Consider the following 25,371-nt stretch of genomic DNA (forward strand, 5'->3'; position numbering starts at 1 on the left):
GTATATTGTGAACAGCTGTGGTCCTAGCACCGATCCCTGTGGTACCCGACTAATCACTGCCTGCCACTGGGAAAAAGACCCGTTTATTCCAACTCTTTGCTTCCTGTCTGTCAACCGGTTCTCTATTCAATTCAATACATTCCCCCCAATGCCATGTGCTTTAAATTAGCAAGCTGATCTCTTATGCGGGACCTTATCGAAAGCCTTCTGTTAGTCCAAATGCACCACATCCACTGGTTCTCCCTTATATATTCTACTAGATACATCCTCAAAAAATTCCAGTAGATTATTCAAGCATGATTAACCTTTTGTAAACCCATGTTGACTTTGTCCGATCCTGTCACTATTTTACAAGTGCTCTGCTATTACATCTTTTATAATGGACTCTAGCATTTTCCCCAATACCGATGTCAGGCTTACCGATCTATAATTCCCCGTTTTCTCGCTACCACCTTTCTTATAGTGGAGTTAATTTAGCTGCCATCCAATCTATGGGGACTATTCCAGTGTCTATAGAATTTTGGAAGATGACCAGCAATGCATCTACTATTTCTAGGGCCACTTCTGTAAGTAGCCTAGGATGTAGATTATCCAGCCCTGGGGATTTATCGGCCTTAAATGCCGTCAATTTCCCTAACACAATTTCCCTAAAAATACTGATTTCATTGAATTCCACCCTCTCATTCAAACCTATGTTCCCCGACATCTCTGGAAGGTTATTTGTGTCCTCCTTTGTGAAGACAGAACCAAAGTATGTATTTAATTGTTTTGCCATTTCTTTGTTCCCCAGTATAAATTCCACTGATTCTGAGTGCAAGGGACCTACGCTTGACTTCACCAATCTTTTGCCCTTCACATATCTATAAAGACTTTTCCAGTACGTTTTGATGTTCCCTGCAAGCTTACTCTCATATTATATTTTCCCCCTATTAATTAATCCCTTTGTCTGCCTCATAACATCGTAGTTTCCTTTATTTAAATTCAGGGCTCTAGTCTCTGATTCAATTATTTCACTCTCCACCTTAATGAAGAATTCTATCATATTATGATCGCTCCTCCCCAGGGGGCCGGACACAACACCATTGCTAATTAATCCGTTCTCATTACGTAATACCCAGTCTAAGATGGTCTGATCTCTAGTTGTTTCCTCGACAAATTGGTCCAGGAAACCATCCCGTATACAGTCTACTATTTCCTCATCCACAGTATTGTTACTAATTTGGTTAGCCCAATCTAAGTGTAGATTAAAGTCACCCATGATAAATGCTGTGCCCTTATTGCACGCTTCTCTAATTTCCCGTTTAATGTCATCCCCAAACTCAGTATTACTTTTTGGGTGTTTGTATACAACTCCCACTATCTTTTTCTGCCTCTTGGTAAGTGTCAGCTCTAACCCTACGGGTACCACATAATTAGTGCTAATATCCATCCTTGCTATTGTGTTAAACTCCTCTTTTAAATGTGGTGGCCACAACTGAACGCAATACTCCCGTTATGGCATAACCAGTGCTTTATAAACGTTCATCATAATTTCAGTACTTTTGTACTCAATACCTTTATTTATGAAGCCCAATATCCCATATGCTTTGCTAACCACACTCCTAATATATCCTGCCACCTTCAGGGACGTATGCACATTAATTCCCAGGTCCCTCTCTCCCTGCACACTCTTTAAAACTGTGCCATGAAGTGTATATTGCCCCTCCCTGTTATTTCTGCCAAAATGCATCACCTCATACTTCTCTGTATTAAATTCCATCTGCCACTTGTCTTCCCATTTTGCAGCCTATCTATGTCCTGTTGCAGTCTATTGTTATCATCCCCACTGTTTGTCACCCACCCCCAAGTTTGGTGTCATCAGCAATTTTAGAAATTCTACTCTGTATACAAATATGCAGGTCATTTAAACATTTCAAAAAAGCAGTGGCCCCAACACAGACACTTGCGAAACACCACTGTCTGCGATTCTCCAGTCTGCAAGGCAACCATTTACCACAACACGATGTTTTCTGTCCTTAAGCCAATTCCATATCTAACTTGCCTATTCCATGTGGCGCAATGTTGGTACCCAGCCTTCTATGTGGTAATTTGTCAAATGCCTTCCTAAAATCCATGTAGACAACATCCATTGCATTCCCTTCATCAATCCGCCCTGTTACTTTAGCAGAAATTTGAATTGAATTAGTCAAACACGATCTGCCTTTTACAAATTCGTGGTGGCTCTACTTCACTAATTTAAAGCTCCCAAGTGCCCGTTAATTTTTCCCTTGATTACAGTGCGCTTGCTCGGCACCCCATCCACTAGTTTAAACATCCACTTTTCATGAGGGCAGCAAGTTGTTCCAACATCTGAGGCTCCACCAGCATTGAATTGGCCCGGAGCTGCTCTTCATCAACCCGGACTCCTCAACATCTCAGCTCACAGCAGCCGCTGGCTGACGGGATCGTGTGTATTCACAATGCAGAGCGAGCAGTCACAGCTCTTGTTCCTGTTTGACTCCCTGTCGTTCTTCCACCTCACTTTCTGTTTCGGACATCGGATTTTGGTCTGGTCACAAAACCTTCACAATTGCTACTTTGCTGCAGTTTCTTTTAATGTTTACAGGGGAGATGAGCAGAAACTTAACGAAAGGAAGTCGGCAGCAGCATCTGAACAGTTTGCTCCAGATCTCGGTAACACCTCGTAGGGAGCTACAGGGTTACAACGGGATTAGTCTGATTGATAGTGGACTGACTAAAGGGAACTGATGTGAGATAGAGAACGAGGATCCTCAGAAACTGATCCTAGTCAACAAGTGCAATGTACATGCTATATGTGAGGATAAGCATTCAGACTGTCAGTGAAAACTTTTGTTCTCCTTACCTAAGGGAAAATACACGTGCCTTAGAGGGAGTGCAAACACAGGTTCACCAGACTGATTGCTGGGATAGGGGGATTGTACTATTAATATATGTTGAGTAGACTAGGCCTATATTCTCTCGAAACATATACAATTCTTACAGGGCTCGACAGGCTAGATGCAGCGAGAATGTTTCATTTGGCTGCAGTGTATAGAACCAGCGGTCACAGTTTGAGAATAAGGGGACGGCCATTTAAGACTGGGAAGAGGAGAAATTTCTTCACTCAGACGGTGGTGTATCTTTGCAATTAATCACCCCAGGGGACTGTGGATGCTCAATCCTTGAGTAAATTCAAGACAGAGATCGATAGAATTTTGGATATTAAAGGAATTGATGGAATTGGGATAGTGCAGGAAAGTGGAGTTGGGGTAGAAGATGAACCATGATCTTATTCAATGGAGGAGCAGGCTCGAGGATCCAAATGGCCTACTCCTGCTCCTATTTCTTATATGTTCTTAGAAGGATAGTTATGGGACAAATAGTGGGCTGTGGGATTAAATTGGATTGTTCTTTCAAAGAGACGGCACTCTCACAACGGAGCCAAATGCCCCTGTTGTGATGTAAGATTCTATGGTTATATGTTGTTATCTCTTCATAATGATAAAGGCCTCTCTGAGGTCTCCTCTTAGTCTCCTTTTTCCCTGAGGGAGGAGCCCAAGGAGTCCCCATGTCTTCCTGCTCAATGCCCCTTTCACACTTCTGTGCTGAGCCCTGGTTTCTTCTCTTCACCCACAGTTGTATTTGGTGCACATATTCAGTACATACTTGGAGCAAAAAAGGAGCTTATTTTAAGTCCAGCAAATGAATGTTGGTATTGAGAAAGTAAGGAACTCAGTCCTTCTATCCTTGATGTCATTAGCTTGGTGCCCCGGACATGAAGCTCAGGGGTATGCGAGCCTAAGTTGCATCTCCAAGCATTTTCTTTAACCACAGCTGCTGAATGTTGCTTTATGAGGGCAGCAGGTTACAACAGCTGAGGCTCCAGAAACATTCAGTGGGCCGGAGCTGCTCTTCACCCACAGTCACAGACTGGCCAGATTGTGTGACGTCACAATGCTGAGCGAGCAGCCACAGCTCTAGTTCCTGTTTGACGCTCTGTGGTTCTTCCATCTCACTTGCTGATTCAAAGATCGGATGTCAGCTTGGAAACTAAACCTTGGTCATTGCATTTATGCCACAGACCTGTTTTTGAAATGTTCAAAGAGGAGCAGAAACCTTGAGAACAGAAAAGTATTTAAAAGCTGTGAGCCATCAGTATCGCTGGGCAGCTGGCTCTCTGTCAGAGAAAATAGAGATTATATTTTCATAATTACAGTCATAATGTGCTTGGAGAGACTAAAAATTATAACACGTGACCTTGATACATTCAAAGCATGCGCTCTCCCACTGAGCTACATCCACACTGACAGCTAAGCACGCAAACCTTGGATAGAGAGGAGCGCTGCTGTCCAAGGGCTGCTGTTTGCTTCTTTGAGCGCCTCTCCCACAGACTCATCACCTCCAAACATTTAATTATATCGGAGCAGGAGTTAATCTCAGGCTACCAGAAACAGCTCAGTTCAATGGGTAGTGCTTGAATATGTGATGGTGTCCACGGTGAGCGAGCAGCCCCTCTTGTTCCTCATTGGCTGCCGATGATTGGTCCTCCCACTTTCTGAATCACAGTTCAGATTTCAGCCCAATCTTCAGTTCTCACTTTTACAAATCACTGACCGCTGGTCCACACAACGTTTGTAATTTTATCTTTGGGAGCTAGTGTATCATGAGCGATACAGGTTTACCCACCAGTTAGTGGAGATGTGTGGACGTGAAAGAGGGCGGAAAGTATGTTTTGTGGGGGCTTTAGTAAGGGCAAGGTATTTCCACCCTGTTAAAGTCGAAAGAAAAAATAAAGTCTTCCATTTCACGAACTCAGGAAACACTGTAGAGCAAATGAAGTACGTTTGAGGAGCAATCACTGTTGCAATGTCAGAAATGCGGCATCCAATTTGTGCACAGCAATGTCCCACGAAGTGCAATGCGAGGAACAGTACCTCATCTTCCGATTAGGCACTTTGCAGCCTTCCGGACTCAATATCGAGTTCAACAATTTCAGATCATAACCTCGTCCCCTATTACTTTTTTACTTATAATTTTTTCCACCCGTTTGTTTTGGGTCTTCCTTCCCACCCGCATTTCCTTCTGTTTCTCCCTCTCACCTGGCAGCTGTCTCTTGCCTGCTAGTTCACTTCACACCTAATCTCAGCTGTCTTTTGTCTCCACCGGCCTATAACCATCTCGTTTGCTTTCGAATACCTTTTATTGTCTCTTTTACTTCTTTTGTCGATCGCAGTCCTGCCTTCGATCGATTTTATTTTCTTTTCAATTTTGAAAAATGGTTCCGACCCGAAACGTCAACTCAAATTTCTCTCCACGGATGTTGCCTGAACTGCTGAGTTTTTCCAGCATTTTCTATTGTTATGAGGTGGAGATGATTTGTTTTAGTGATGTTGGTTGAGAGACAAACATTGTCCAGAACACAGGGGAGAACGCCCCTGCGCATTATCGAATAGTGCCATTGGATACTTTATGTCTACTTGAGAAAGTAAGCGGGGACTCGGTTTAACGTCTCAGCCATTTTTATCTCCTTATCAGAGCAAGGATATACATGCCTTAGGAGTGGTGCAACGAAGGTTCAACAGATTCATTCTTGAGATCAGGAGGAATAACTTCATTCAGAGGGTTATGAATCATTGGACTTCTCTACCCCAGAGGGCTGTGGATGCTGATTCGTTGAGCATATTCAAGGCTGAGACAGATTGATTTTTGCACTCTAGGTGAGCCAAGGAATATATATCTTCTCAGATACCTCGATCTCAATTTTTTTCTGATTACCTTCCTGTGAAACACGTTGGACCGTTTAAGGAAAGGATATAAATGCAAATTGTTTTTATTGGACTTTCAAACCTCATGGGACCTTGTAGTAAATAAACAAACACCACTACTGTGTAATTAGACTTCTGCGAAATTGTAATGCCTTTATTCAGATATTGAACACATGACATTGCTGTACGCTCAAATGCATATGCTATTATAAAGCTATTAAATCATCTTCCATGCCATTAACAGTTATAATTATTTCCTGCAACAAAGCATCACCCGGGCAGAGCGCAGAGAGGAAACTCTGGCAGGGCAGAGGGGAATCGCACAGTTTTAACATAATAAACCCCGTTTTTATCAGTGAAAGGAAAGTCAATCCCATTCCTCAAGGTGCGCGCGATACTCTGCGCCAGATTTAACATTCGGCGCTCTGCTATGGTGAAACTTAGCACCCAGGCAGTAAAAGCAAAAACATATTTTACACCAAATTATTTAGAGCAGAATTGACTTCCTGGAGGAAACTCCAGCAGTAGCGGAGAGGGCAAAGATGTTCATGAAGTTTCCTGATCTATTCTAATTTCCCCAAAGTGAGGTCCGTTCTGTAATGTGCAAGCTTAGTAAGAAGTTTTACTTTACTAAAACACCGCTTCTACCCTCCTGCTGCAAGGTGGTGCCGAGAGTATTGGCGAAATTGATAGCCCCCAATCCGGTGGTTAATCGATTATTCAAATTCATGGACTGGGGGCCAAGTTTGCATTTTGTGCCCGGCTACACAGAAACAGCGATTCAGTCACAATTATCTCAAGGAACATGGCAAAAAGGATGGAATTTAAACTTGAGTTGTACAAGTCCTTGGTCAGACCCGGTCTGGAATACTGCGGTCATTTCTGGGCATCGCTCTTCAGGAAGGATCTATTGGCCTTGGAAGGGGTGCAGCGCAGATTCACCAGAATGTTACCGTGGCTTAGAGAGTTACATTCTGAGGATAGGTTGCATTGACTTGGATTGTTTCCCCTTGAGTACAGGAGATTATTGTGTAAATTAATCAAGGTTCTTAAAATGTTTACACTATCTGATAGGTTGGCTATAGGTAATCTATTTCTTCTGGTAATGAAATCTATAACAAGGTAATTATAAAATTAGAGGTAGGCCGCTCAGAAGCAAATTCAGGAAGCACATCTTCACGCGAAGTTTTGCAGAAATTTAGAAGTTTACCCGCAGAAAGGCTCTGTGCTGGGGGACAATAGGAGATTTCGAGAGAGGGATTGAAAAGTTTTGTTAGGTCAGCGTATCAAATGATTAGGCACAATCCGGGTAAACCGAGTTGAGGTTCAGACCAACCATGATCTCATTCCATAGAGAAGGCTCGAGGGGCTGAATGGCCGGCTCCTGGTTACCATGTTCTAAAATGTTTGTTTAAATTACGCACAAAGTAAACTAAATACCTGGACTGGGGTCAGACATTTCTCACAGATTACATTTCCATAGATGGCTTCTTGCAAACACAAAGTCTCGCTGAATAATATTTTAATGGGTGAAATGCTGATGACCATGGCATTGTCCGGTACTGTTGAGATGGATGTGCCTGGTCTTCTAGAGTTTCACTGCTGCATAGAGGACGGAGTCCTCACCGAGGTTTTGGACGGTGTCTCGCTGACTCTGAAAGGAATGGTGCAAATGGTCAGAAATGCAATCGAACAACTACACTCTGGTAACAGTTCAGCGAAATTCTATCAGCTGATGCTCCAAGGCAGAAGCCGAAAAATGTCAAAAGCAGCGTTGTTGGAGTGAGCAGTATTAAACGGGGAATATTGCACTGCTCTAAAGGGTATTAACTGTCTGCTAACGGTTACATTTGCAGATGAAGTTTTCACCTCAGTTAATGCTGTTTGTTTAAAACAAGAAGGGACACTCGAGCAGCAGCAGGGCAACAGGACATGATGGAAACAGAGAGCGGGAGGAATTTTCTACTTGATCAGAGGTGCTGAAGGGACGATAAGGGTTCGGCCACCGATCACTTTGACATCGATGGAAAGGGACATCAGTAAGGTGTAAAATGGGCGGCTGAATCCAGATCACTGTTTTAGGCCCACTCTAAGCCAAAAGTTCCAGCGCCTATCTCTGACAGCATCGGAAAATGAAGGGACAACTTAACTTTCCAGGTGGGATACTAGGATGTTGTGTGTAAGACGTGGAAACCGCATGTTGGTTCAGTGGGTGAAATAGAAAATGATCTTGTTTATGTCAAAATGCTCTGCATATTCCAGACATTAACCAATTGTTAAACTGTAAATGCTGTACACTGCCTAGATTCGCTTGTACAGGAGTGTGTTTGCAGCTGCATTCGTGGTAATTGAACTCTGTAATTTCCCTTCAGTTCCTATAGCGGGCCCAAATCTACACCTCACCCCTCAAATATTATTGTTCTATTGCAAATACATTTGTTCAATCCGCTTAGAAAAATAGAGATCCTTTCATTATTCTGCATTGGACATCATTCTGTCGCCGTTTAAAGATATATTGAAGTGTGATCAAAAACATTTTTGTCCTCATGTATATTAATTACTGGACAAGGCAATTGTGATATTTCAAAAGAAGAAGAACTCTGAAGGCAACAAATATTTGGACACATCGTTCCAGGAGATGGAATGAGCGAGATAAAAGTCCACATCAATGGAAAAATAAAATCCCAGTGCATTTTTAACTTACAGCGTTTACTCTCGGCAATGTTTGCAGGTTAAGAACAGCATCTAAACAAAACAAAACACAATAACAAATGGATTGATGTTTAAATACTTAGAGCATTTCCCTCTTTTATTAAAGAGTTTTATTCCTATGGAGGTTTTGTTTATCATCATATGGATGGGACACCATCTCCACACTCAATAGTGGGAACTAGCTGGCCATTGACAACTACCAATGGGTATTTGACTATCCACTAGGAAGTGAATGCACCTCCTATGCTGAGCTTCCCTTCTCAATTCCTCGGTTTCTCCAGGAAGTGGATGGGTTGGCTGAGGTTTCTCTCGACATGGGCAGTAGATTTTCACCGTATGACTTGATGTTTCTCGGAGTATCGCTGATGCAGCGATAGCTTGCCTAATCTAGAATTGTCCTGTGATCTCAATGAGTGCTAAACTCTCGATTGTTGAATATTAATGCATTTTTATCCATGATAATAACTTTAGCTATTTGAATAAGGAAACACTTGATTCCGAAATATTTACATCATACAGGCATGTTGCTACCTCTCTACAAAATCTTACCTGCTGTTGTTAAAATGTTGTCATCCTTTTTGTTCAAACTTTTCTCATTATAATAACCTATGTGATCCTTTATTCTGGAAACTTCATATGTAAATGTCTCACACTGTTGTTACACCATCTAACCACGGGTGGCACTACAACGCATTAAACGTTACTGGAGAAGAAGTTCGATGCTCCTCCTAACCCAATGTGTTAGCTTCACATCTTTGAAAGGGTTTTGCTATTTAACATTAAATAACAATAAAACGTGAAGTATTGTACAAAAGGGAAAGACGGCCAACATTGGAATTTAATTACATCTGTGTACGCCGGTCCAGTAATCCACTACCCTACAAGAGCAAAAAGTGGAAGGAGCGCACGTCAACCCATGCAGCCCACCAACCCACCCCTTCAACCACCGTCTGCCCCACCTTTGACAGAGCGTGTAGTCACCTGAGAACTAATTTTTAGTGTGGAAGCAAGTCATCCTCGGTTCCGACTGACACCCTAAGAAGATGACCCTGCAATGCTGCACTTGAAGACTCTACTTAGCCCGGACTCCACATGCCTATTGCACTGCGAATTCGATGAGCAATACCATACAAATCTTTTGTGCTCTTTATAAATCGCACTTCCGATTGTAATTAGTTGCTTCACATTGCTCATGATAAATTCCTCTGCTTGATTCACTTGTGGAATCAAAATCTGCGACAGAAATTTGGCATACTGTAATTACATCTATCCACCAGTGGTGGCGTGGTGCAGCTTCTCAGCATGTTTGCAAAAACCTGTGATGCTATTACCGACTCCACTTGCTTCAGCAATTGCCATCTATTACACTACTGTACTGTAAATATATAAATATTTAAAACAATGCATGATCAGATTTCCTATTAGAAACAAATAAGCACAGTGGGTCAGAATAAAAAAGGGGTTTGTTTTACATCTATGTGCCGGGTCCAGCGACCTCTTTCCGACTATCCTCTCTGCATCTGTTGACTACACTCCCTCATCACTCCCTGTCTGAAAAATCACTTTCATTGAATGATGAAAATATATATTCAGAGTTTATTTTGATTCTTGGTCAGATTCACTAAATGATTCAGAATGATTGACAGTATATGTGATTCACAGTTGGTTTGCTAATACAATAAAATGTCTACAAACGGTTACTAGAAATGTAACAATAATATTGTGTTCATTCCTTTTCGTTAACTGCAAGAAAAGCTAAATGCAAAGGAGAATTTTGGATGTACGAATACAAAACTGAACTTACATGTTAGGGTCTCACTGCTTTGGTCACCAGGAGGCGCTGTGTTCCTTAAAACAACATATATCGTCAATTAATCATTTTATTATCGATGGCACAGATCATTAAATTCTTGATACAGGTATTGATTGGATTTCAGACATGGATCCCATGTTATATGTAGAAGTATCTCTCTGCCCACGTCCTGGAACATGTGTTTATCCAACTGTTCCCAGGCCAGGTTATTCCTTGTTACCCTGGAACTAATGATTAGTTTGACGTCTAGGGTGATTAATGAGGACCTATCTCCTGCTCTCACCATGTGGAGCGGCACCATTACATAGTTTGTGAATATTTCCTCCCGTTGGACAATCTTTTTGGCGAGCAGAATTTCCATTGGGCTAAAAATAAGAATTTGATGAAATCATCACAAACCGATTCGCGATATCGATTCAGTGAGCACAAAGAGGGATTTCATCTCTCATTGAGCTGTTGTTAATATGGGATTCCCAGATGAGAAAGGCTATAGTTTAATGAGATAACGAACAAAAACACATTTAAAGGGATGTAGTGCAGATGCAAACAAAATTACTGAAGTAAGTGAAAACTGCCTGGATTAGTGTTTGAATATGGTTGAGTTTGTGTGATTGTTTGTGTGTTTGAGTGTGTGTGTGTTTTATTATGATTGTGTGTTTGAGTGTGTGTATGTGTGTTTTAATACGTGTGTGTTTGAGTTTGAGTGTATGCTTTATTATGAGCGTATATCTGTGTCTTTCACTGAACGTATGAGAAAATATATGTGTCCTTGTGTGTGAATATATGTGATTATGTATACCAGTCTGTGTATATGTATATGAATTTGTGAGTGTATGTATGTATATACGTCTAATTGCGTGTTGGAGTGTGTGCGTGAGTGTGAATGGGGGAGTTTCTTTCTAATATGAAAAGGAAGTGAAGTATACAGGGTACAATTATTCCTGAACATCTGCATCTGAGTTTTATCTTGGCCAGGTGTGGTTGTAATTGACAATTCAACAGTCAATGATCTCACCTCATTTCTCTGCTGCTTCTCCACTTCCCTGAGAAGAAAATGTAAGTGTTAGAAATCTGAGCCAAATAATGGTTTACAAAATAGGAATAAGAGTAGAGTCAATGAGCTGAAAAAGTCTTTTGGACACAGAAACCTGTGCCCCAGCACCATAACTGTCCCGACACAACCACCCAATGATTTATGAAGGAACCCAAAGGGGGTACTTTTAAATTAACCCACCGGTGGGAAACGGTCGAATTCAGGCAGGATTTCCATTGTACACAGCGCCCATCTCCTGCTCCGCTAAACTATAATTTCATTCCATGCTGTGTTGCAGATTTTCCTCCTCCATACTCATGTACTACCCTAACCACCTCCACAACATCACCTCTCAGCCGTCTCCTTCCAGACTAAGAATACCGAGTTTTTCGATTCATTCGATACAATGTGACACTGTGGGTTGGAATTCCACTTGACTGGTAAAGGAAAATGGGCGGTATCGCTCACTCTGCATGTTCTACACCCCACAGGACATTCAGTTCCATACATGGGGAATACCATAGGTGGCAAATGCGATATCATCCATCTTGCACGATCAAGTAAGACACATTTGTACCCCAGTAATGCAGTTGCTCAAAATTAGCAGTAGCGTTGAGCTGCCCATTCTACGTTAAAATCTATATTCTATTGAAAACAATGATACTAAATATCGGATGGAGCAAATAACAGGCGGCTATTTAAAATACTCCCGTTATGTGCTTCCACCAAAGACGCATTTCTACCCAGGACCCTTTCTGCTTCGACCCTCGCTATTTCGCCTGTCATTCTACGATTTCCAAATATTTACAGTCCGAGCTTATGGGTGAAGTGGGAGATGGTTGGAGGAGGTTGTCAGTACTGTGTTCATGGAGAGGCGGCAGTAAGCATGGTCTGCGTGTCTGTAATGAACGGATAATGCATGTTGATTAACCCACCTTTCTTCCAGAAGCACACACCCAACAGAACAAAGATGAGAATCAGGCCCACAGCAGAGCCAACACCAGCCTCCAGCGCAAAGGATTTATCTAAGTGAGGTAAAGGGACACAGCGTAAACAAGTTAAACAACAGTTTCTACAAAAAATAGATAATCTGCAGCTTAACAGAAGCCACCGATAGGCAGTGGATCCGGAGTGAATTCCAAAGCAGAAAAAATACATAAGAAATTAAAAGGTTGATATAATATCATAGAATTGCACAGAAAAGAATGAGCCCATTTGGCCCATCGTGCCTGTGAAAGAGCTATACAAATAGTATCACACCTCTGCTCATTCCCCACAGCCCTGCATTTTGTTCTCACTTTCAAGTATATATCCGATTCCCTTTGGAATGTTACTATTTAATCTGCTTCCACCTCACTTTCAGGCAGTGCATTCCAGATTACAACAACTCGCTTGTTTATTTAATAATTTTATCTCACCTCTGTGTTTTGCCAGTGAACTTTAATCTGTGCCCTGTGGTTATCGACCCTACTGCCAGTAGAATCAGTTTCTCCTTATCTGCTCTAGCGTAAACCCTCATAATTTTGAACCATTCTATTACATCTCCCCTTAACATTCTCTGCTCTAAGGAGAACGGCCTCAGATTCCCTTGTCTCTTCACATAAAATGGCATAGCATTTCCAACACTCGCGATACTTAATGTTCGCGGTTCCTTGGATTTTCACTGTTTCGAAAACGTGCCTCAGATGTTCAAAGTCGTTCTCTCCTCCTCTGTTTTTTATAATAAATGACCCGCATTAAATCAGTGCTGCAATATCAGCGAATCAGTAATAAAATCGGCGGGGGTTTGGCATGCAGTTGACGTCACAATGCATTGGGAGAACATGACGCAGCACGAAGCTGATTCTCATTGTTCGATTGATTAGTTGCCTCGTTCATTCTTTGATTCTTTCATTGGATATTAACCGTGTTCTGGGACAAAGCGACTGTTCCCAGCTGGCGGCAAAAATATAACAGATTGCACGTAAATTAGTCAGTTTCATTCTGTAAGTTTCATTCTGGTCATTGGGTCAAAACTGCGCATGCGAGGAGAGAATGAGTTGAGCTAATTTTTTAGGTGCGGACCTTTGTCACAACATCCTGCTCTCTCCACACACGCCGACTGAACTGTTGTATATTTCAAACAGCAGATTGTTTGTTTTGCTTATTGCTTACCAGGTTAAAATGACCTTTTGTTAAAGTCGGTAACGTGAATATTTTTTTTTCTCAGCTTCCCGAGGGTTAATCTTGCACTATTATAGAATCGATGAGGAACTACAGGAGAAAGCGAGTGAATCAAACTTTTAATCGGAGTTGGAGAAGTAAAACCATCCAATGGTTAGCGCTTTAGTTCTGCCATCAGTCACGCAGTAAGTAGCAAACACTTAATGGAATAAGAGTCAAAGGGTATTCGAGCACTGGCATAAAAGTGGGCAATGTCACATCGCCCACCTGTTCAGTCCTGTATGACGGGGTGTAAAGTGGGCAGCCTATGAGTCAACATCCAATAAGAATTTTAACATATTGATGTCATTTACATGCCAGTTTTAATCCTTAAACAGAACAACTGATGCACACTAACTATGATGCAAGCACCCCTTGTGCTGGGGTCCGATAAATACAGTGACTCTGTGAATCTCACTCACCTCCTACAGTTATATGTACAGGGTCACTCAGAGCCGATGTTAGCCGCCTTCCGCTCACATCCGCTTTGTACAGGCAGGTGTAACTTCCTCCATCGGAATGACCTATATTCCTGATGGTGAATGTGAGAGAATTGCACCCTGCAGCAGCATGCTGGACATCCGAGTGATTCGTTTCTCCATGTCTGTATAAGTAAAATGTGATGCTAGGAAGCTCCCATGGGCTTGTACAGTTAAAGGTGACTTCTCCACCCTTCACAAGAACATTGGAATCCATTGATATATTTGGTTTGGGTAGACCTGTAATTCGAAAGGAACAAGTAGTGACCATCGATTCAAAATGCAATATAGACTTATTCTTGAGAACCAAAATATGAATGAGCTGGCCTTGTGTACACAGGGGATAACTGAAACGTTTGGAGGAGACAAGACAGTCGAAAATATAGTGAGCAGTGAGGATGATATCAACACACATCAAGGGGACCTGATTCTGCTATTCCTATTTACACTTCCTCTAGGCCCAGCTTTTGTTTCTTTACTGGTCCCATACCATCTCCTTTTGCATTGTACAATCAGACCTACTGTAATTTAATCTTTCCTGCATTCCAACCTAACACAGACCTTCCCATTTGATCTTTCCTCCATTCCCCCATTTCACTGCCTCTGCATTTGCTTAAAATATTTTATAACTCTAGGTTTTCCAGTTCTGAGGAAAGATCATCGATGTGAAACGTTAACACTGTTTCTCTCTCTACAGAGGCTGCCTGGCCTGCTGAGTATTTACAGCATGTTCTGTTTTTATTTCAGGATTACATAGAGAGACTGGTGAAATTGAGAGAAACATGGCAGATGAAATCTAATGCAGATAAGTGTGAAGTGACACAATTTCGTAGAAAGAATTAAGAGGGAATGTTTAAACGAAATTGTACAATTTCAAACGTGGTGCAGGAACAGAGGGACCTGGGGTGCACATGCACAAGTCTTTGAATGTGGCGGGATAGGCTGAGGTTACATTTAAAGAAAAGCTGTATCAAACAGAGGCTTAGACTACAAAGTCAAAGAAGATATGCTAAAGCTGTAGGAATCACTGGTTAGACGCCATGTAGGAATACTGTGTCCCAGAATAGGGCACTACACTTTAGGAAGGATGTCAATGCCTTACAGATGGTGTAGAGGAGATTTACCAGAATGGTTCCAGGGAAGAGGGATTTCAGTTATATTGAGAGACTGGAGAAGCTGTGATTGACTCGTCAGAGCAGAGAAGGTTGAGTAGAGATTTAATAGAGGTGATCAAAATCATGAAGCGTTTAGATAGATTAAATAAGGAGAACGTTTTTCCAGTGACAGCAAGGTAGGTAACCAGGGGACGCAGGTCTGATTGTACAAATCAAACTTCCTCTCCACCTTCTCTGCTCTAAGGAGAACTACCCCAGCTTCTCTACTCTATCCACGTAACTGAGGTCCGTCCTCCCTGGAATCGTCCTCGTAAATCTTCTCTGCCCTTCTCTAAGGCCTTCCAACCCTTCCTAGAGTGCGGTGCCCAGAATTAGACCCAATGCTCCAGTTGAGGCTGAACAAGTGTTTTATAAATGTTTATTATGACATCCTTGCTTTTGTACTTTATGCTTCTATTTAAGAAGTTCAGGATCCCGTATGCTTGTATAAGCGTTTTGTCAACCTGCCCTGCCACCTTCAACAATGTGTGCACAAATACCTTCAGGTTTCTCTGGTTACACATACACTTTAGCGTTGTAGCTTTTAGTTTTTATTGTCTCTCCTCGTTCTTCGTACCAAATATATCATGTCACACTCTTCCACGTTGATATATTTCGTATTGTTACTGCATCTGTGGTAAATGAATGTAAAGAACAACAGAAATGGATTTCTGCATGTTCTTGTGCCATGAAAGGCTGGTAACTCAATAACGATTGTGACGTGTTTAATTGAAATGTTCGTATCGGCAATTGAGATTCGACAAAAAGGGAACTGATGGTTTCAAAAAGAAAATAAATCAGTTGGGGATCTTGTTCCAAAATCTGGGCTTATCGCTGAAATTACCATCTTTGATACCAGGAGAAGATATTTTCCTTTGAAATTCACATTTCTGCTAATTTAGTCGAGCCATAACCTGAATAAAAAGAGTGAACAACTCCCATAAACTGTGTGGATTTACATTTCACATCAGGCAGTGCAGAGTTGCTCGGCTGTAGGATGTGGGCTTCGCTGGCAAGGCTGGCATTTAGTGCCCGAACCCAGTAGCCCTTGAGAAGATGATGGTCAGTCTTCTTCTTTAACCCATTTATGCTCCCACAATGCTGTTCGGTATGGACTTCCAAGATTTTGAGCGAGCGACGATGAAGGAACGCCAAATGTATTTCCAAGTCAGGATGGTGTGTGACTTGGAGGTGGAACTAGGAGATTATGCTGTTCAGATGCTACGACTGCCATCGTCCTTTTTTATGATGGAAGTCGAGGGATTTCGAGGTGCAGACGAAATCCATTGAGTGATATGAAACCTTAAATGTACTTAAGTTAAAATATTTTGCGTATCAGGATGTTTTTGTAAATCTCATTCCGCTGTTTCGGTTATCTGACTGAGAATCTGTAATCTGACAAGGCCACCCACACTGGCGGTGCCTCGTGAGGTGACCATACATTCAGTGGAGTTAAAACTTTGGCAGGAAGAAGCCATTTGACGTTAAACATTCCACTGTGGTAGTTCCAGACATTTAGTGAGTAAAATTGGAAATCAGGGTCAGATTTTGCGTGATTTTAAGAGATAGCCGGCCGCCCCCTGTCAGAATGTGTTGTCTTCACATCGCTAAATATCCAATCTCTCAGCTCCATCAAACAGCATTCCCTCAGTACTCAGTCACAGGGACAATGGTAAACTAGCACGATATTAGATTCCATTTAAGTCAATGGAGGGTATAATTGGGCGGAGAGTAAAATGGAAGGTCGATCCCTATCCGCCTCTTTTCCACCTGGAGGGTGTGGTTAAAGTTACCCTCCAAGTGTCGCCATGGACTGTGAGCTCATGTTTTTCGTCGGGATTGAATGCACAACATTCAGACGCAATGGAGTATAAATTCGTCTTGTACAGTAGCCTAAAGCAGGCGATAGCTCAACATCAGCACGTTTTACACATCGCCGGATTTCCATTTCAATTGCCTGCAATGGAATCAGAAATCTGTCGGGTGTGAATCGGGCGGCTGTTTCGCTTTCGCCTGTTTTACGCTAATTCCCGTGAGGAATGTCACAGTATCTGCAGTAATGCCCTTTGCGGTGAGCAGGTGCACAGCGAGTGATTGCAGGGCATGTTACATGAATCCTGTCAAGAGTTGAGGAATCAGATTAAAACCTAGCCCCACTATGTATGAAAGGAGGGAGAGAGGAAACGAGGAACTACAGGCCAGTTAGCCTGACATCAGTAGTAGGGAAATAGTTCGAATCTGTTATTGAGGAAATGGTAATAGGTCACTCAGAAAATACAAATAGCATTGACAGAGTCAACACGGATTTATGAAAGTGAAATCATGTATGACAAATCTGGTGGAGTTTTTTGAAGTTGTAAATGGCAGAATTGATAAGGGGGAATCAGTGGAGGTGGTGTATTTGAATTTTCAGAAGGCATTCGATAAGGTGCCAAACACGAGGTTACTAAACAGAATTAGGGCTCATGGGATTGGGGATAATATATTTGCATGTATTGAGGATTGGTTAACGGACAGAAAACAGAGAGTTGCAATAAAAGATTCATTTTCGGGTTGGCAGGCTGTAACAAGTGGGGTTATGTAAGGATCTTTGCTTGGGCCTCAGCTTTTCACAATCTACATCAATGGTTTGGATTAGGGGACCAATTGTAATATATTCAAGTTTGCTGATGATACAGAGCTGGTGCAACTTAAGGTGTGAGGAGAATGCAAGAAGGCTTCCAGGTGATATAGACAGGCAAAGTGAGTGGGCAGGGACAGGGCAAATGGAACAGAATGTGGAGAAGTGTGAGTCTAGATCCAAGGTCCACAGTCTCAGGTTAAGGTTTCGGCCATTTAGGAATGAGATGAGGAGAAATTTTTACACTGACTGGATGATAAATCTTTGGAATTCAGTACCCCATTGGGCTGTGAAGGCTCAGTCGTTGAGTATATTCAAGACAGAGGTAGATAGATTTTTGAATATTAAGGGAATCAAGGGATATGTGGATAGTGCAGGACAGTGGAGATGCTGTAGAAGATTGCGAATGATCCTACTGAATGGCAGAGCAAGCTTGAAGGGCCAAATGGCCTTTCCTGCTCCTGTGTCTTATATCCGTATGTTCTTAAAACCAATTCTGTTTTATTCCTCTCTCCAAATATTAAACCATTAATTCAGTTACAGTGATAGAAGCATGATTTTATAAACATACCAAGAGTGCTGGAAAAATACTAAAATCCTCTGCTCCCTGTCACTCACCTGCTACAGTGACCATCACAGACTCACTGCGCTGAGTTTCTAACCACCTTCCATTGACGAAGGTCCCATATTTGCACTGGTACCGCCCTCCTTGGTCAGTACTGTTAACCGGGATTGTTAAAATGTTGTCCTTTCTGACCATTTGATCAGATTGCAGGTATTGATTATCTTTGTATAAGTGGAGCGATTTGCCTCGATAATCTCCGGTCACATTGCAGGTAATGGTGATCGCCTCTCCTACCACATACACCCCACTCGGTTGATCAAGTGATATCATTGGTGTAGTTAGCGGATCTGTGGTAAAATAAATATAAAGTACAATTAGAAATGGATCTGCGGATTTCCACGTGCAGTGCAAGGTTAGGAACTCATTGATGATTGTGCGGTGTTGAAGCACAGTTTCCCATCGGATACAGAGATTCCGCAATAGGGGAGTTCGGGAATTGATTATAAAAAAAGATTGACTTGCATTTCTCTAGCGCCATGCATAACCATGGGACGTCCCAAAGCAGTTTACAGCCAATTTAGTAATCTTGAAGTGTATTCGCTGTTGTTATGTGGGAAATCAAATGGTGGTGCCAAAGAACCAAAATCCGCTCAAGTTCTCGGTCCAAAGTCCGGTTTCAGGCCAGAGATTTTACTCGGGGATGCGAGCGGAACAAGGAAATGGTTGCTTTGAAATGCCCAGTGCTGTTACTTTAGCAAGGTGAAGATGAGATCAGAGAGAGTGAAAGTCTTCATTATTCCCATAGCAGCGACTGGTACCACTGCAAGTATGATACACCCGCCAACAGAAGGCAGTGAGCAACCAATCTAAGCGAGGCTTTGAGTGTCACACTTTTGAAATAATTTAGCCGTTTTTGCGAGCACACAATTATTTTTATATATACCATTGTGGTTGTCGCTGGCATGTCCAGCAACTACTGTCAATCCCTAGTTTCCCCTCCAGAAGGTGTGGGTGGCCTTCTAATTGAACCTTAGTGAGGCCAGTGTGGTCAAAGTGCACAACAATGTAATGAATTGTAAGGGTTGGACGTACCAACGATGAAGGAACAGCGATCTATGTCCAAGTCAGGATTGTGTGTGACTTGGAGGGGAACTTTTCGGCGGTGATGTTCCCATGTACCTGCTGCCCTTGTCCTTCTAGGAGGAATAGAACGCTGGTTTGGGAGGAGCAGCCGCAGAAGCCTTGGTGACTTGCTGCAGTGCATATTGTAGATGGGAAACACTGCAGCGACTTTGCGCCGGTGGTGAACAGAGTGAATGTTTAATGTGCTGCATGATTTGCCAATCAAGTGAGCTGCGTTGTCTTGGATTGTGTCACGCTTCCTGATTTGCAGCTGCTCTCACCCAGAGATGTGGAGAGTATTCAATCACATTCTGGAGTTGTGCAAGGAGACGGTGGAAAGGCTTTGTGGAGTCAGGAGGTGAGACACTCGCCGCAGAATTCCCTGCCTCAGACCTGCTCTCGTAGCCACTGTGTTTATTTGAAGGTGAATTTGGAGTGGATGTTGTTCCCATGCACCTGCTGCCCTTGTCCTTCTGGCTGGTGGAGGTCCCGTGTAAGTGAAATGCTGACGAAATGCAATGAAGAGAGAGATATGGAAACCCACAAAGTAATTCGATTAAAATATCACACATAATAGGATCATTTTGAAAGTCTTGGCACGCAGATTCTGTTCTCGGACAGAGAAACCTGTAATCTGTTATGGCCAGCCCAACTGGAAAGCTTCTTGAGCTGACACTACACTCAGTGGAGTTAAATCCCACACGCTGCGCTTTCATTGTGGCAATAAAATTTAAAGTTTAAACATGAAGTGGGACATTTTTTTGGAGGCGGATCCTTGAACATAGTGTTTATGATTTGATTTTATACACATAATTAAATGGAAAGCTTTATCAGGCAGGGCTGAAAACGGGCGGCCGAATCGCTAGCGCCCGTTTTGAGCTACCGCCCGTGACGAATTTCATCGCCTTATCTCCAGTAATGCCCTTTGTCGGTAATGGATTCACATCAATTGAACACAGGTCCAGAATTACATGAATCCTTTCGAGAATTGATCAATAGGTTCAAAACCCATTCGGTTTCTTCCTCTATCCTAATATTAAAACATTCATGTTGTTCCAATGATTAAAGCATGTTTTTATAAAAATTCCAAGAGCTTGATAAAATCATACAAAATCCATTGATCCCTGTCACTCACCTGCTACAGTGACCGTCACAGACTCGCTACGATGAGATTCTAACCGTCTTCCCTTGACAGAGGTTTTATAGTGGCACTGGTACCGCCCTCCCTGGCCTTTACTGGTAACTGGGATTTTTCCAATGTTGTCCTTTCTGATATTTTGATAGGATTGCAGATATTGATTATCTTTGTAAAAGTAGAACAATTTATCTCGATAATCTTCAGTCAAGGTGCAGGAAATGGTGACCGTCTCTCCTACTACATACACCCCACTCGGTTGATCAAGAGTTATCACTGGTGTTGTTAGCGGAGCTGTGGTGAAATAAACAGAAAGTACAATTTGAAATGCATCTGGGGATTTTCATGTAAAGCGCAAGGTTGGGATCTCAATGATGATATATATCCAAGTCAGGCTGATTTGTGACTTGGAGGTGAACTTGGAGGTGGTGGTGTTCCCATGCGCCTCCTGCACTTATCCTTCTAGGTGGGAGAGGTTGCAGGTTTGGGAGGTGCTGCCGAAGAAGTCTTGGTGACTTGCTGCAGTGCAACTTGTAGATGGTAAACACTGCAGCCACTTTGTGCCGGTGGTGGATAGAGTGACTGTTTAAAGTGCTGCATAATTTGCCAATCAAGTGACCTGCTTTGTCTTGGATTGTGTCACGCTTCCTGAGTTGCAGCTGCTCTAATCCAGAGATGTGGAGAGTATTCAATCCCACTCTTGACTTGTGCAAAGAGATGGTGGAAAGGCTTTGTGGAGTCAGGAGGTGAGACACTCGCCACAGAACTCCCTGCCTCCGACCAGCTCTAGTAGTCACAGTGTTTATGTGGAGGTGAATTTGGAGCGGATGTTGCTCCCATGAGTCTGCTGCCCTTGTCGTTCTGGCTGGTGAAGGTCCCGTGGAATTGAAATACTACCGAAATGCAATGCAGGGAGAGAGATGGAAACCCACGAGATTATTAGATTAAAATATCGTGCATATCAAGATCTTATTGAAAATCTCAGCACGCAGATTCTCCTGTAAGCTTGCAGAGCTTCTTGAGATGACAGTACACTCAGTGGGGTTAAATCCCTGGCGCCGTGCTGTGATTGTGGCACTAATCGTTGATTGTTCGAACCTCTAGTGATAAACATTTTCATAGGCGGATCCTTGAATCAGGCGGCCGCAATTTGATTTTGTACACATAATTAAATGGAACACATAATCAGGCGGGTCATAAAATGAGCGGCAAATCGCTATCGCCCATGTAATGCTACCGCAGGCCATATGTTTCATTCTCCTATATTGTCATTATGTGAGAGACAAGCAGTGATATCCGATTGTATTACAGTGAAAAAATTGATTCTTACCCATTACCGTTACCTCCACGGTATCACTTCGGTCTGAGGTTATCTGCCGCTCTGACATTGTTCCCTTATACACACAGGAGTAATCTTCTGACCCAGTCCCCATGCTGTCCGTGATGTCAAAGATGATCGCGGATTCCCATGAATTGGCTTTGACCATTTTGATTGGATTATTTTGCCCTCCTCTGTACAAATAGAACATGCTCCCTGAATATGGAGATCGGGCTCTACAGGTAACTCTGACCATCTCCCCTCTCACAAATATTTGATCCAGAAGGTTAAGTGATATTAATGGTTTGTGAGGATGAGCTGTGAGGATAACAATAAATCAATATCCCGCCGGGCGTGAACAGTTCTGCAATCCGCTTTTCACCCCAGACTATTATACTCTCCTTGAAGTCAAATGAAAGTAATTTCCGAAAGGTTGTGACCCAATCAGCCGACCCGATTTTACGTTGTACTGAAGTAAATTAATGGTAAAATCGGGCGGAGTGCAAATCGTGAAACCGGCCCGAAACAAGCTCTTTCCCGCTTGGTGGATTTGCTCACAATTGCCCACCATGAGCTGTAAGCTGTGAGCTGGATATAGCCAGGACAATGTAAATGACCACCGGCCAGTTTTCTGCTGAGCGAGTAGGTTTAATATCACACACAATGGAATCGAATAGCGTAAAAACGTGCAGCCGATTCACTTTCGTCTTTTTTGCTCCTCCACCCGAGACAAATTTCAGGTGCAATATCTCAGTATTGCTGTTAATAACAGTAGATGCACAGCGGTGTATTCAGGGCCATTGTTACACGGATCCTGTCAAGCTTTGAGCAATGAGATCAAAGGTCATTCGCTTTTATTCCTTTCTCCTAACGTTAAACATTTCATTTTGGTATTGTGAATAACACATGGATTTTTGAAAATACCAAGCATGTTGCATAGACATATTAATAAACTCTGCCCCCTGTTACTCACCTACTATTGTCAGCGTAATAGCCTCACTCAGCGGGGAAAATAATTGCCTTCCATTGAAGGAGATTCCATATTGGCATTGGTACCGCCCTCTTTGGTTACGCTGTGTAATCAGGAATGTTGCAATGTTGCCCTTTGTTACGATTGGGCTAGAGGACAGCATTGGGCCATCTCTGTCAAAGTAGAAGGTTTTATTGCGATAATCTCCGGTCACAGTGCAGGTAATGGTGACCCTCTCTCCTACTACATACACCCCACTCGGTTGTTCAAGAGACATCACTGGCTTTGTTAGCGTATCTGAGGTAAAATTGATGGAAAGCACAATTAGAAATAGATCTGCGGTTGTTCATGTCATTTGTTCACTCAAAAGTGATTGTGCTACGTTGGAGGGAAGTCCTTTCATTGGGGACTGAGATTCCACAAAAGTGGAGTTCGGGACCTGATTAAAAGCAAGAGAAAACTTGCATTTATATAGCACCTTTCAGGAACTCAGCAACTCCTAAATCGCTTCACAGACAATGTAATACTTTGGAGCTCAAGTCACAGCTGAAATGTAGGAAATCAAATGGCAGAGTCAAAGAAAATAAATCAGCTTCGATTCTCTTTCCAAAGTCAGATATTAGGCCAGAAAATTTACTCTGGAATATAGGCGGAACAAGGAAAATGCTTAATTGGGCATCGCTATTTCTGCTAATTTAGCGAAGATGAACATGTGGTAAGATTACTGAACCTCCACGTTAACTCTGCGGATTCGCATTTCAAATAATGGAGTTACTTCGGTGGTCCCAAAATATTTTTGAATCATTCCAGATGAGGCCGCTGATGGTAAGGCCGTCATTTGTTCCCTATATCAAGTTGGCCTTGAGAAGATGGGGGTGGGTATTCTTCTTGATCCGACGCAATCTGTGTGGGGAAGGTGCTCACACAGTGCTCCCGCAGGGAGTTCCACGGTTTAATGCAATGAAAAATGAAGGAATTACAATATATTTCCAAGTCAGGATGGTCTGAGAGTGGGAGGGGTGCCTGGTGGTGATGGTGTTCCCATACACCTGAAGCTCTTGTCTTCTGGTTGGTGGAGGTCGCTGGTTTGGGATTGTGTAATTGTCCTCCGGAGGTCTATTACTGTCCTCATTGCTCACTATATTTCCGAGTTTCCTCTCGTCTGCCAACTTTGAGACTTATGATCTGTATAACCAAGTCCAGGTCATTACTATGCATCAAAAATGTATTCCCTCTTGAATGTTGCTATTGAATATGTCTCCAGCACCCTTCCAGGCTTGGCATTCCAGATCACAACATCTCGCCGTGTAACACAGTGCTCTTTAGTTCCTCTCTGGATCTTTTGCCAATGATCTTAAATCTGTGCCTTTGGTTCAGTTTCTATTTTATTTACTCTGTCGATAACCCTTATAATTTTGAACATCTCTATTGAGCCGCCCCTTATTCTTTTCAGCTTTAAGGTACAAAACCATCTCATCTAGTCTCTCCAGATAAATAAAAAACTTACCAGTTGTGATATTGCAAAAACTCTGCCCGTCTCACTCACCTGTTACTGTTACTCACACCGAGGCACTAAGTGAGGACCAGGTCCATTGCTCGTTGACAAGGTATCCATACTTGCACTGGTAATCTCCTTGCTGATATCTGCTGGTTGACGCAATGTAAGACACTCTACTGGTAGTGGGAAATGGAAGTTTGCCCCCATCTTTATAAAAGGTATAATCGCTACCCGGGGAATTTATGTCGCCATTGCAGGTAATTGTGATGTTCTCTCCGGGTAAATACACGCCAGATTCTTCATTCAGGGTAATTTCAGGTTTCAGTTGAAGTTCTACGGTAAAAATCATGCTAAACATTTATAAAGCATTGACTTGCTGGCAGCTGGAGCATAGTGTAGTGTTCTGGGCACCAAACTTTAAGAACGATGTCAAGGACTTGTGTAGGGTAAAGTGAAGGTTTACCAGGATGATCCGGGGGTGAGGGACTTCAGTTACGTGGAGAGATTGCAGAATCTGCGATTGTGCAGAGAAGGTTAAGGGAGAACCTTATTGGTGTATTCTAAATTAAGAGGGGTAAGTTTGAGCAAATAGGGAGAATCTGTATCCTCTGGAAACTGGGTCCATAAATAGAGCTCAGTGACTTAAAATAATTGAGAAAGGAACAAGAAGGGACCGGCGGAGAATTTCTTCACTCAGATGATTTTAAGATTGGTAAAGCAATAAGTGAAAAGGTGCTGGATACAGATTCCACCGGAACACTCATGATTCAATTGGACATGTATTGAAGGGCGCTAATGTCCAGCTTTAATTTAAAACCTGGGGTGTGGGACACAATTGTACAGCTCTTTCACACAGCTTTCACAGACATGATGGGTGCAGTGGACTACTTCTGTTCCTGAGAGACGGTATCATGCTATGAATTTATGCTCTACCGAAATAGAAAGGGATTGATGTTAGTGACCTGCTTTTGTGATGGCATTGTTC

The 25,371-nt window shown here is 42.5% G+C and overlaps 2 protein-coding genes and 1 long non-coding RNA gene across 3 annotated transcripts in view; all 3 read right to left on the reverse strand.

Moving 5' to 3' along the window:
- Positions 1-5,889: 5,889 nt before the first annotated feature.
- LOC147087155 (uncharacterized) lies at positions 5,890-10,327 on the reverse strand. Its single transcript, XR_015075594.1, has 3 exons — positions 10,282-10,327; positions 8,470-8,510; positions 5,890-7,419 (listed from the first exon to the last, which is right to left on the reverse strand). It is a non-coding gene; the product is annotated as an uncharacterized LOC147087155 (long non-coding RNA).
- Positions 10,328-18,276: 7,949 nt separating this feature from the next.
- On the reverse strand, positions 18,277-24,360 carry LOC147087156 (Fc receptor-like protein 5). Its single transcript, XM_085978067.1, has 4 exons — positions 24,282-24,360; positions 22,892-23,185; positions 20,601-20,894; positions 18,277-18,690 (listed from the first exon to the last, which is right to left on the reverse strand). The coding sequence occupies exons 1-4, from the start codon at positions 24,358-24,360 to the stop codon at positions 18,389-18,391; spliced, it is 969 nt and encodes a 322-aa protein (XP_085834193.1). The 3' UTR covers positions 18,277-18,388.
- An 87-nt stretch (positions 24,361-24,447) lies between these two features.
- Positions 24,448-25,371, reverse strand: part of LOC147087157 (Fc receptor-like protein 5) — a 73,885-nt gene continuing 72,961 nt past the window's right edge. The window contains exon 5 of the mRNA XM_085978068.1: positions 24,448-24,719. Within this exon, the coding sequence (XP_085834194.1) occupies positions 24,448-24,719 (272 nt within the window). The remainder of the gene's footprint in view (positions 24,720-25,371) is intronic.

This window comes from Somniosus microcephalus, unplaced genomic scaffold (assembly GCF_052327205.1).
Source record: "Somniosus microcephalus isolate GS21.2 unplaced genomic scaffold, FLI_Smic_1.0 unresolved_chr6, whole genome shotgun sequence".
NCBI lineage: Eukaryota > Metazoa > Chordata > Chondrichthyes > Squaliformes > Somniosidae > Somniosus > Somniosus microcephalus.